Consider the following 12,215-nt stretch of genomic DNA (forward strand, 5'->3'; position numbering starts at 1 on the left):
TTCAGCATTTTCAAGAGGATGAGTCACTTCCTTGATTCCCACAACCCAGAGGCCAAGTGTAACTGGCCATCCACAACCCCCATCTCTGATGTCTAGCATCATCCCCATGGCCTCCACCATCTCCACCTGCCTCCCCTCCAGCATTATGGAGGGAGGACTCCTGGGCTTGACCTCTCTGTACCCAACCTAGAGGTCAAGCAGCTCCCCTCTACTCCTTCTCAGCACCCCTTCCCTCTCCACTTACACTATAGATCCCCCAAGTCCTGAGAATCAAGCTCCCACATGCCCATGGCATGCCGACAGGGTGCCCACGTGGCAGCTCAGTGGGACTGAGACACTTGAATCATCACCCAGGAGGCCCTTCTGGGATCTGGGCAGGCCAGGTATTCTGTTTGGTGATTACTCCAGGTGGCAGGATGGCCCCACCCGCTCTCAGACTGCTCAGGGTCAGTCTAGAAGAAGAAACCTCTGTGGGGATTTCCCTTTCCTGTCCCAGGGTCTCCTTTTTCTCCAGCAGCCTGAGGACACTCAAAGGCCCACTTCCCAGGTACCCTCAGGGACCTCTGGCTCCGCCAACAGTTGCCATGACAATGGGGAGTAGGGAAATCCAGGTGATTTATTGGGGCCCCTACCTTCCCCCCCTTCTCTCCTTCCTCCTAGTTCTAACCCAAGCTGCTCACCCTTTGGGGTGAGTGCCTTGTTAGTTGGAGTTACTGGGTGCAGGGGGCAGGGGGTGCAGGCCTAGTACTGACAGAGCTTAGGGCAGCGAGCTGGCATAGAGACCGAGGGATGAGGGGAACAGCTGGGGTGGGTGGGAACTCGGGTCTGGGGAAATCAGCTATCAGAGACGGGGAGAGCAATCCCATCTCCTGCTCAGGCCTCTCACACTATGGGGTAGGGGCCACCTTGGGGGTCCTGCCTCACATCACATCCTTGTGCTCCTGCTTGGACTCCTTAATGACCTGCAGGGGACAGAGAAGCGCACAGCACATTAGTTAGGGGCCCACACAGACATCAGGCCCACTACCGCTAGGCTATGTGACCTTAGACAAGTCCCCAGCTTTCCTGGGTCTTTCTTTTCTATGCTGGGAACCAGAATTCTCCCATGCAGTTGTCAGGAAATGAGGTAACACCTGGAAGCACTTAGCACCATGCCTGGCACATGGTGGCCTGGTATGGTAAGATTAGCCAGTACTGTTGCTGGCGTGATGGCAAGGCGGTTATGCCAAATCCCCTCTTCCCTTTCCTTTGGCGGGTTCCTTTTATCAAGCTGGAAACTGAAAGATGGGAGTGAAAACTGCTAACTTTAATTTTCTTCTTCTCTCCCCCAGGCCTGGTGCTGGGGGCATCTGAGTCAGGGTGAGACGGGGGAAGACCCGTCAGTGCCTAGGCACCCAGGCTCCCTAGAACTGCCAGTGGAAGGGATAGGGAACTGAATTACATCCAGGTTCCTTCCCCTCTTCCAGAGCCTCCCTGGGAAGCTTTTCCGAGTGATTGAGAACCTTCTCTGTGCCAGTTCAGGCTTTTTTCCAAAGCCTGGCTTCGAAAATTCCTGGAGGCAGCCAGAGCCTGATGGGGCCAGAATCTCAGGTCTGCCCTCCTTACCTCTCCATCCCGCATCTCCACAGTCTTTACCACAATGTTCCTCTTAAGGTGGCCTTCTGACACGGACTTGGTGTCCAGGCTGGTTTCTGCAGACATGGGGACAAGAGGCCTGTGGGCTCTTGGGTCACTAGACATTTTCCCCCACCCCCAACTTCTCTATGAAACCCACAATCATGAGGATTGAGTATGAAAGTCTATCCCAACCAGGCAGAGAGGGCCTAGGATCCTTCATTATTATTATTTTTTTAATTTTATGTTATTATTTTTTAATATGAAATTTATTGTCAAATTGGTTTCCATACAACACCCCGTGCTCATCCCAACAGGTGCGCTCCTCAAATATTATTTTTATTTTAGAGAGAGGAGGAGAGAGCGCAAGCCAGGGAGAGGGGCAGAGAGGGAGAGAGAGGGAGAGAGAGGGAGAGAGAGAGAGAGAGAGGGAGAGAGAGAGAGAAATGCAAGGCAGGCTCCACGCTCAGTGTGGAGCCCAATGTGGAGGTTGATCCCATGACCCTGGGATCATTACCTGAGCTGAAATCAAGAGTGGGACGCTCAACTGACTGAGCCACCCAGGTGCCCCGGGCCTAGGCTTTTTCAAAGGGGATGAAGACCCCCAAAGTCCCCATGGTGCTAAGCAAGGCCTGGCTGCTCCATCCAGTGCTCTGCTCACTTTCCTGGCCTGGCTGCATTTCAGTTCCTCTGCAAGCCGTCACCTGGCACCTGGCTTTCTGACCACCCAGCACTGTGCCAAGGAAGGAGCACATGAGCTTTGAAATCAGGCAGGCCAGACCTCAAGTCCCAGCTCAGCCACAAGACTGTGGGCAAGTTAATTTACCTCTTCCAGCCTCAGTTTCCTAATCTGCAAAATGGGGATGATGGGGTCTACTTCTCTAGGTGGGAATGAGGAGTCCTTTAACTGAAATAATGTATGTTAAGTGACTAGCATGTTATTAGTGCTCAATAATCGTGGGTCCCTTTCCCGTTCCTGTTCCCCTCTTCTTCTTCCCTCTGCTAATTCTCTGGGCCCTACTGACCCTTTACTGTTTGGCACCTGGCAATATTACCTCGACGACCCACTCTGCCTGGTTAAACTTCTGATACTGAACTAAGCCCTGGGGGATACACATATCTAGTGTTCCTAAATTTGTGGAGCAGAAGATTTTTTTTTCCTTAGACAAGAATCATTTGAGGGCCACTTACAAGTAAGAAGTCATTTAGGACCCCCCCCCCCCCAGAGAGGAAAATGTAACATGTCACACTAATATTTAAAATTAAGAGCAGGGAGCATAAAACTTTATCCACTACGAGAGCAGAAGTCCAGGGGGAAATGATCCTTTGGGCTGAATCAGCACTGAGCTGAGCTATGGAGCCTTGGGGACAGACAAATCAAGCAGAGAACCTGGCCATTGGGCACAGCAAGACCCTAGGGGCCTCCCGATGATGGGGAAGAGGAAAGGCAGAGGCTGGCGTTTGTTCAGAGGCCCCAGAGCATCTCATCTGAACACCAGAGGACATATCACTTTGAACACCAGCCAGCTCTGCTAGTTTAACCTACATTTACTCTGTGCCAGGTCCTGGGCTGGGCACTGAGGTTGCTGGGAAAATGACACAAGCTTGGCCCTTTAGGGGAAAACCTGGGAGGAGGAAGCCCAAGAGGGCAGGGAAAATGGGCTTGGTGAGGCTCGTTTCCCGACAAGCTGAGAAAAGCACTGTGTCTGAGAGGCAGGCTGCTAACCGAGAGCCGGCGGGGCTCCATTTACAATCTGGTGAGCCTGTATTGGTATAACTTGTATTGTGAGCCTTTTGAGATGTCTTGTGACCTTGTGACTTTCCCCTTCTTTGGTGCTTTTGCCCCCTGTAGTGACAAGCAGTTAAAAAAACAAAAACATAAACATAAAACACTGAGATGGGCAGAGCTTGCTCAGGGATCTGCGGATAGGACAGAGGTTGAGACCTTCACCCGTTTCTGCTATAGGATGGGGCGCAGGGTTAGGGAGCAGGACACAGGGCAGAGCAGGACAGGAGCAGCTGCGGGCCCCACCTGGAATGCCCTGGGATACTGTGTTCTGGCTGAAAGCTCTGTGGTGAATTATGAAGGCTCCCTGGGCCCCTTTGCCCTGGTCCTTGGCCCCACGCCAGAGCAGCAGCCCACACGGGGCAGGAAGCGGGAATCCAACACCCTGCCCACAGGGCCCTGCTCTACTGACCTCGGATCTGCAGGTTGGAGAAGGTCTGCACGGGAATAGTGATGCTGAAAGACAGCAAAGGGAGAAGAGTGACTGGGCTGCCCAAGGTCATCCCCAGGTCAGGTCCCCGTCCAGGGTTATTGTGACAGCCTGAGGCCCTTCTCCTTGCCAGGAAAGGCTGAGCCCATCCCCTGGCTTTCCCCAGCAGCCAACATGCTCTCTGGGGCTGCAAGAGTCTGCAGGGGGCTGGGGTATTGTCTGGGAGGGGAACATGTCTTTTGGAAGGACAGTGCAGGCCCAGAAGATGGCAGAAGGGAGGAGGAAGTGGCGAAGAAAGTTCCGAGGAGGCAAAAGAGGTCAGTTGAGGGAAAAGAAGTTCAGTCTTCATTGGGAGGGTGGGGAGCGAGCCTTTTAGTTTGGGGGGTGACCCAAGTCCTTGCCCTGGGATCTCATGGATTGAATTGAATCCATTCATTCATTCATTCACCAAACATTTATGGAATATAACTGTGTTAGGCCAGCACTCTGCTGGGTACGGGGGATAGGAGGGGCTGGACGCAGGCTGTATAAGGCAGTCCCTGAAAGGAGCAAGGAGAGACCAGGGAGGGGCAGCAGGGAGGATTGACTCCCTAGGGCTCACCGGTTCTCCTCGCCCTCCAGCAGCTTCCTGTAGGTGGCGATCTCGATGTCCAGGGCCAGCTTGACGTTCAGCAGGTCCTGGTACTCCTGCAGATGCCGTGCCATCTCGTCTTTGAGGCTCTGCCCCTCCTCCTCCAGCCGGGTCAGTGCCTCCTGGTAACTTGCCGCCTCCCGCGCGTGGCGCTCATCCTGCTCCCGCATCTGCCTCTCCAAGGACTCGTTCTGTGGGTGGAGCGGGCTGGTGCCTCGGGGTAGAGTCACACCACCCCCACCCATCCCAACCAGGACCCCTGCCCTGCCTCTGCCCGCCCCCCCCCCCCCCCTCCTGGCCAAGTAACTTTTCAGAGCCCCAGCCCTCAGTCCTGGTGCCCGCCCCGGGCCCTTCTCTCCAGGCTGCAAGGCTGCAAGGGTTGCAGGTCCCCCCTCCGGCTTGCCCACACCCGCTGAGGCCCCGCGCTCACTGTGCCGCGCAAGGACTCCAGGTCGCAGGTCAAGGCCTGTAGCTGGCGCCGGTAGTCGTTGGCCTCGTGCTTGGCCTGGCGGAGCAGCTCAGCGTTGCGTGCTGCGGCGTCGGTCAGGTCTGCAAACTAGTGGGGAGAGGATCCTAAGCGGAGGCGCAGCTGGGCTGCACGTCTGGGGCGCACGTCTGGGCGGGTGGGAAGGCATGGTCTCTGGGAAATCAGGGAGATGGGCAGGACCCCAGGCTTGGTGTCCAGGTCTCCCCCAGGACTTTGGCTCTGGGTGGGATTATTCCCATAGACGGAGACCCAGGGAGGGAGGGCACACAACGCCCTGTAGGTCTCCCTCACTGAGCACAGTGCTTGGGCAGGGGACGACTGAACAGATGGTATTTGCCACAGAATCCAGAATCTCCTGGGTTGGCAGCTCTATCCAGGAGCCTGAACCCTGTCCTCCTCTGCTGTGGACAGGGGGTTCTGGTGAGCAGAACCCCGGGTTCTAATAGCCCTCTCTCCCCCCAACTTGGAGTGAAGCTCTCATGGCTCCATCAGGCCTTGACCTGCCCAGAACCATCACTGGCTTCTGCCACTGATACTCCTCAGCTTGGACCCTGGGCTAGCATCCCCGGGCCACTGCCCCTCCGTGCTTTCTTGCACTCAGAAAGCCCCTTCCCTCTTCTCTTCAGGTCCTTAGGCTGCCAGTCTTGCCGAGCCCAAATGCCCTCCCTTCGACAATATCCACCCACCCGCATATAAACTCTGCCCAGCAGTGTTCTCTCTAGACACCATATTTGGGTGCACATCATATCTCCCTGGTCGAACATGTCTCTGTGTCCTGGGCGGTGCTGACAGGCAGTGGATGCTCAGTAACCCAGGACACAGCAGAGGCATCAAGAATGAAGGCTCCCAAGGGCAATGGCTAGGGTTAGACACCCAGTTCTACCATTTAGGAACCATGTGACTTCGGGCAAATTAGTTAACCTCTCTGGACTCCAATTCTCTCATCTGTCAAAGAATAGTACCTTCTTCATAGTGAGTAAGATAATGCCTGCAAAGCACAGGGCCTGGCACACAACAATGTTGGCTAGCAAGAACAGTAGCAGGAACAGTAATAATGATAATTAACAGTCATGATAAGTACTTGTTGGAAGTTATGACACCTGTGTGGCCCTGGGGAAGCCACCTCACGTCTCTGGTGAAGGTCAATCACCCGAAGAGGATCCTCTCCCAGCCTTCTCTATCCCATTCCCCCATTCTTTTGTATGGAGCCAGGAGGGCTGCCTGGAGGAGGCAGGCTGGCCCACAGTCAGGGCTACCTTGGACCGATACCACTCCTCTGCCTCATGCATGTTGCTGGCCGCCATTGCCTCGTACTGCGTGCGGATCTCTCTCAGGGCTGCCGTGAGGTCCGGCTTGGCCACGTCCATCTCCACATGGATCTGCTGCCGGGCCAGCTGCTCCTGAAGTTCCTGCACCTCCTGGCCAGGATGAGAGAAGGGATGCCAGGGCTTGGGCCCAGGCCGCAGCTGGGGTTTCCCCACAATGCTATGCCCTTGTCTGCCTGCCCCGTGGACCCTGACATTGGCTAAGGGAAATGGGACAGTCCTAGTTAGAGGCAGTGGCATGGCACGGGCTAGGTGAGGCAGAGGGTCATTTGGGAGCCTCATGGTCCTCCCAGGTTTGGCCAGGCAGGAGCACTGCGAGTGTGCCTGTGGGTTTCCAGGTTCCATAGAGTCGTGGATTCCTAATCCGTAATCTGAAGTCAGCGCTCAGTGGTGTCTTTTAAAAACGAATAGCTTTCACTTAAATGGAGACAGGTGGCAGTGGGGGTGATGTCAGAGAGACTGACTGTGTGACCTCAGAAAGTTCTTTCACCTCTCTGGGCTTCGGTCTCCTCCTCTGTGAGAAGGAGACAGTACTGGAAGGGTTTCTACCTCACGGGGCTGTAGTGAAATAAAAAATGAGAGAGACAAGGCCTGTTATAATTCTCAGCAAGTGGGGTGAGTGTGTGAGAATCTTACCAGGGGCTGAGGATGCTCTCTTGTCTCTGTCTCCCTCAGCCTCTCTGTCTCTCTGTCTCTCTCTCTCTCTTTCTCTCTCACTTTTGTTCTGTCTGTCTTTGTGTATTTCTCAATCTCACCCTCTCTGTCTCCGTCGGCTTCAACCTCTGTGTTGGCCTTACCTCCTCATGGATCTTCCTCAAAAACCGGATTTCCTCCTCCAGAGATTCAATCTTCCTCTCCAGATCCAGACGGGCTAGGGTGGCTTCATCTGCCTCCTGGAGTAGGGAGGGTGCAAAAGGCTGCTGGGACCCCAGACTCCTCTTCCCCACTCCCTCGCCTTGTCTGATCCCACCTTCTGTGGCTGGGGAGAGCAGCACATTGCTCTGGAGGGCTGGGCTTGGGGGCTGTGCTTGGGCGAGCTGCCCTCAACCCCTTACCCCCCTCCCTTGCCCCTCCCACCCCCCTGACCTGTCGATAGGTGGCCAGGTTGTTTTCGGCCTCCAGCCTCAGGTTGGTTTCATCCTGGAGCCTGGGGTAAGGGGACACATTCCTGGGTCCAGGCTCTTCTGAGGATCTTGGACCCCTGCCCCAGTCTCCCTGGAGGTGGCTGCCAGAGAGACCCTCTACCCCCTCCCCCCACCCCCAGGACCAGTGGAATGGCAAGAGAAGCGAGGGACAGAGGGTTCTAGACAGAGCCTTGACCAGGAGGGTGAGCAGACAAGGGACTTTGCTTTAACTCATTACTGAGGTGCCTTATCGAGGTTGGTGCACCTGCTCCTGCTCACACAGGCCCCTCTGCCGGCGCACACTCACTGTCGCATGCACAAACACACTCATCCTCCTGCACTTGAGGGCACACACGCACGCCCTGCCAGCTCAGCAAAACACCGTGTCCCTGGGGTTTCCTCTGACTTTCGGAAATGAGTTTTATTAGAATCTCTGCTTCACAGCTCTGCAAGCTGAAGTGGCCTGACCAGGGTCATAAGCAGGTGACAGGCAGCATCACCTGTGTTCTGAAGCCAGGCCTGCCTGCTCTCTCCCTCACCTCCTTTCCCCCAGAGCCCAGTCCCCCTAGGGCACACCAGTCTTCTCTTCCCGTTCCTCCTCTGTACGGACCTGGGCTCCACAAGGCCACCAGGCCCTGCCGTGAGTGAAGTGCAGAGACCCTGCCTGTGGGGTCCCTGACTCTTCCCACAGAGCTTGCCCCAGTGGGGAGGTGCTGAGAGTGCACCCAGTGGGGAGGTAGGTGCAAAGGGGTCTTTGGGTGGGTCTTTCCCCACCCAGTGGGGAGGTGCAAAGAGGTCTTTGGGAATCAGGTCCCTGAGACTCTAGGCGCCCCCCCCCAGGGCCCTCCGGTCATCTTGGGGAGCGAGGACAGCCCTCGCCTCCCAGAGGTGGGGCAACAGAGGGGCCGAGGAGCGTGGAGGCAGAGCCCCCTGCCCGAGACCCGGCCGGCCCGCGGTCACTCCTGCTGGAGCTGGCGGGGGGCATCTTCCCTGTTCATGTGGTCCCTCTCCCTGGACCCCCTCCTCACTTCTGCCTCAGGGTGCCCAGGTCCTGCGCCAGATTGTCTCTCTCGACCTCGAGCCGGGCGCTGTTGGCGGTGAGTTGGTCGAGCCGAAACCTTAGCTCCCGCAGCTCAGCCTGGTAGACGTCGGCCAGCTTGGTGGGCTCCTTGGCCCGCAGCTGGTTCAGCTCCGCAGCCAGCGCCTTGTTCTGCTGCTCCAGGAAGCGCACCTTCTCAATGTAGCTGGCGAAGCGGTCATTGAGCTCCATCATCTCTGCCCGCTCACTGGCCCGGGTCTCCTTGAAGCCGGTGTTGAGGGCCCCGGCCAGGGAGAAGTCCACCCGGGCCGGGAGTGGAAGCGGCATCCGAGCCAGGGAGACGCGGGTGCCGGGCCCCAGACGGCGGCCGGAGGCCAGGGCTCCCCCCACCATCTCCGAGGAGGAGACGTAGGAGCGGCGAGCGGCTGAGGTGACCCGTCTCCTCTCCATGCTGGCCCAGCTCTGCCCGCTCCTGGGAAGCGAGGGCTTTATGGAGGCGTGGGCCGGCCTGGCACCGCCCAAGCTGCCCCTGGCAACGCCCCCCTGGCATAGCCTGAGGGGGAGGGGCTGGGCGACAGCTCGGCCATGGGGAGAGCTCTTCTCACCCCACCGAGGTCACTGTGCCCAGAGGCAGGGCCTCCTGAGCACGCCAGCCCCAGCCCGGCCACAGACAGAGGTACTAGTGGGCAGTGCCTGGGGCCGGATGCTGGGTCTGGGGCCCTGACCACTGGGTGAGGAGGCCCTTTCTCTGGGAAAGTGGGCCAAGAAAGAGCTGGACCAGATGACCTCTGACCTGCTTTCCACTTCTGAGATCCCATAACCCAGGCCTTCCCTACTCAGCACTCCTGCTTCAAGCGGCCGCTAAGTGCTGGGACTTTGGCAAAGAACAAACCCGGTTCCTTCACAGCCTCCAGAAGCAGCCTACAGTTACAGTTTCCTGCCTAGCCCCATTCCTAGCAGACTGTTGGACTCCTCCCCTCGGAACACAGGCGTCCCACGTTCCTGCTTTCTCCCCTTTCCCTGAAAGTCTGGGGCTGTGGGCTGGAGTTGGACACCAGCCCTTTGTCTAGAAGGTCAGTGAAAGTCCCTGTCTAGCAGTGGGGGGGCGGGGGGGGGGGTGATGGAGGGAATGTGGAAGCCCCGAGGGGGCAAGAGAGGCAGAGGCTGCGTTCCCTGGCCTTCTCCCTGGGCCACACTTAAGCTCCTGCCTCAGTCCCACCGGACTCCTGTCCCCCTTGCTCAGCCTCTATGCACCCCTGCCTGGAGCCGGCCTTGACAGCTGCACAAAGCAGTTATGGATGAGCTGGCTGTCCCGGCTCCTGTCTTTGTTCCTACATCACCCTGTTTCTCTGGCCACCCCTCACCTCACTTTCACATTGGAGATTTATCTCCTTCGAGTTCCCACGCATCTGGCTGAAAGGATGGGAAAGGTCTCTGGGGATGGGTCAGTTTGGGAACCCAGGAGCCACTGGGCCCATACTAGGTAGCCCAGGGCCTGCGCCCTATAGCCTGATGCTTCAGATCCATCCCCCGCTTCTGTTCTGATCCCTCAGGGCCAGAGCCTCACCCAGGCCCCTCACTCATCTGTGTCCTTGGACTTCTGGGAAGCGGGCAGCCTTCCTCTCCCCACCCCCCTGCTGCCCATGCCCATGCCTGGGCCTCTGATCCCTTCTCCTGGGCACTTGCTGAATAGAGCCTTGTTTTCCACCACTGGTCAGGGCGCCACTCGGAGAGGGCAGCCCCTGGGGGGCTGTGTTGTCTTTATCCCAAGATGCCAGGCTGTTAGGCAGAGTACAGCCCAAGCCCCCAGCTCAAAGAGCTTCTCGGAAGCATCTGAGGGGGCTGGGGTGCAGCGGGGAGCAGGCTCTGTGCCCACCCCTGACTGTTGTGTCTGTGCCAAGGTGAGTCATTCAGTGGGCACAAGGAGAAGGCCCTGGGGTGGCAGGGGGCGGCCAGTCCAGCTCTGCCAGGTCTCCAGCTCTATAGACAAGGCCTGGCTGCCTGCCCCCTCGCCAGCTCCCAGAGCCCGCTCACACCCCTGAGCTCCAGTCCGGGCAATGCCTCTTACCCCACACTGGGTAGATGCTCTCCATTCGGGCATATTATGGGCTGCTTGCCGAGGTTTCCCCTGTGAGTCCCAGCTCAGAGAGGGGAGGCGAGGATCCCTAAGTCTTCAGCCACACCTGATCCTGGACCTGAGCAGTAACATGGGGAGGGAAATCTTGAGGAGGGGACGCCCCATGACTTTTGATCCTGCTGAGGATTGGGGAGCTGGGAAAGGTCAGGGGACATTACAAGAAGAACAAGACTGAGGGCAAACCCTCATCCCCACTACTCTCTGGGTCTGGGAGTGGCTGTCCTTCCAGCTTGCCGGGCAAGTCACAGTGTGCGGACTTCTCTCTCCGTTCCAGTAAAATCTAGTTGAAGGGAGTGCAAAGCCATCTTGGAGGGAAAATATGTCACAAGAGCAGGAAGGGCTTGGCAGTGAGGCTCACTGAGTCGCACCTGTGTGTGTGTGACACAGCACTTGGGCAGCAGCAGAGGGAGGCCCCCCTTCACCCGCTTTGGCCACCTGCCCTGGACCCGTGTCACCCAGGCTTCTCGCTCCAACTTCAACCTCCATCTGACCCGAGACCCATCCCCCATGCCCAGCCCTTAACCATCCGAAGATGTCCACACAAGAACCAGGCTGGTTGTGGTCATTTGCCAAACTTTCATTATTTTATATCACACATTCATCATGGAAAAATCAGAAAACACAGATAAGCAAAACGAAAAAGTTCAATTAGCCGTGATTTTGCCACCTGGAGATAATAAACACTACCAGATTTCCCCCCACATCTATAAATTCTTTTTTTTTTTTTTTTACAAGTGGGCTCATGCCATACAAATTATTTTGTAATTTGTTTTTTTTTCACTCAGCAATATGTTGTGAACATCTTTCCATATCAATAAATATTTATCTACATCATCATCTTAACAGCTGCATGGCTCTCCACTGTATGCATTCATTTGCCCAAGCTTTATTGTTAGACACACACTCGTCCCCCGCCCCGCCTCTCTCTCTCCCTCTCTCTGTTCTAGATCCCACTATGCCGCCCAGTTGCTTCAAACACATGCAGCTCCCGGCATACCCCACTACTCCCATCCTTCTGGCCTGGCTGAGGCCCCATCTCTGCGGCCCCTCCTCTCCTGCCTCCCTAATCTAAGGGCCTCACCATCCGAAACCTCAAGCCAATCCCTAGACTGATTTCTGGATAGACAGCAGAAAGCTGCAGGCCTTGGAGAGAGGATGCCTGGATGTCCCTCTGCAGGGCCTTCAGCCAAGATGTGCCCCCACTTCAAGCCAAGGTGGGGACAAGATGGTCTCCCACCCTCTATGCCCCTCCCCTGTGTCAGAATCTGCCAGGATGCCCTCCTGCTTACAGGGCCCAAGTGCCTCCTGGGACAGATCAATAGCACACCTGGCCTCAACCCACACACCAGATGCCTAGCGTTTTCTAAATTTGCCAGCTTCTAATTCAAGCCAGTAGACTGCTGCCCACTGGCTCTCCTTGTGCCCCTGCCCGGTTCTCAGTGCCTGGCACAGCATGGCAGTCAGCAAGCGTGGGTGGGATGAAGAGAACTTGGGTCTCTCTGGTGGACTCCTTGGCCACTACTGAGTCCATCCATCCCATGTGGGCCCCGACCCCGAGGAAGGGAACCAGGCCCTGGTGGCCACTAGATGGCACTGCGCAGCTGCCCAGGTTCAAGAAACAGCAGGGCGCCGCAGAGGGGAG

General features: G+C 56.9%; 1 protein-coding gene across 2 annotated transcripts; it reads right to left on the minus strand.

The window, feature by feature from the left end:
- Positions 1–541: 541 nt before the first annotated feature.
- On the minus strand, positions 542–8,886 carry LOC122207035 (glial fibrillary acidic protein). Of its 2 annotated transcripts, XM_042916761.1 has the most exons (10): positions 8,426–8,886; positions 7,360–7,420; positions 7,071–7,166; positions 6,205–6,366; positions 4,892–5,017; positions 4,432–4,652; positions 3,813–3,856; positions 3,341–3,460; positions 1,606–1,691; positions 542–962 (listed from the first exon to the last, which is right to left on the minus strand). In XM_042916761.1, exons 1-10 carry the CDS (start codon positions 8,884–8,886, stop codon positions 921–923), a joined length of 1,419 nt encoding a protein of 472 aa, XP_042772695.1. In that variant the 3' UTR covers positions 542–920. The 2 variants fall into 2 exon arrangements, with proteins under 2 accessions (XP_042772695.1, XP_042772693.1); XM_042916759.1 differs by lacking the exon at positions 3,341–3,460.
- Between the last annotated feature and the right edge of the window lie 3,329 nt (positions 8,887–12,215).

Source organism: Panthera leo, chromosome E1, assembly GCF_018350215.1.
Source record: "Panthera leo isolate Ple1 chromosome E1, P.leo_Ple1_pat1.1, whole genome shotgun sequence".
Lineage (NCBI taxonomy): Eukaryota > Metazoa > Chordata > Mammalia > Carnivora > Felidae > Panthera > Panthera leo.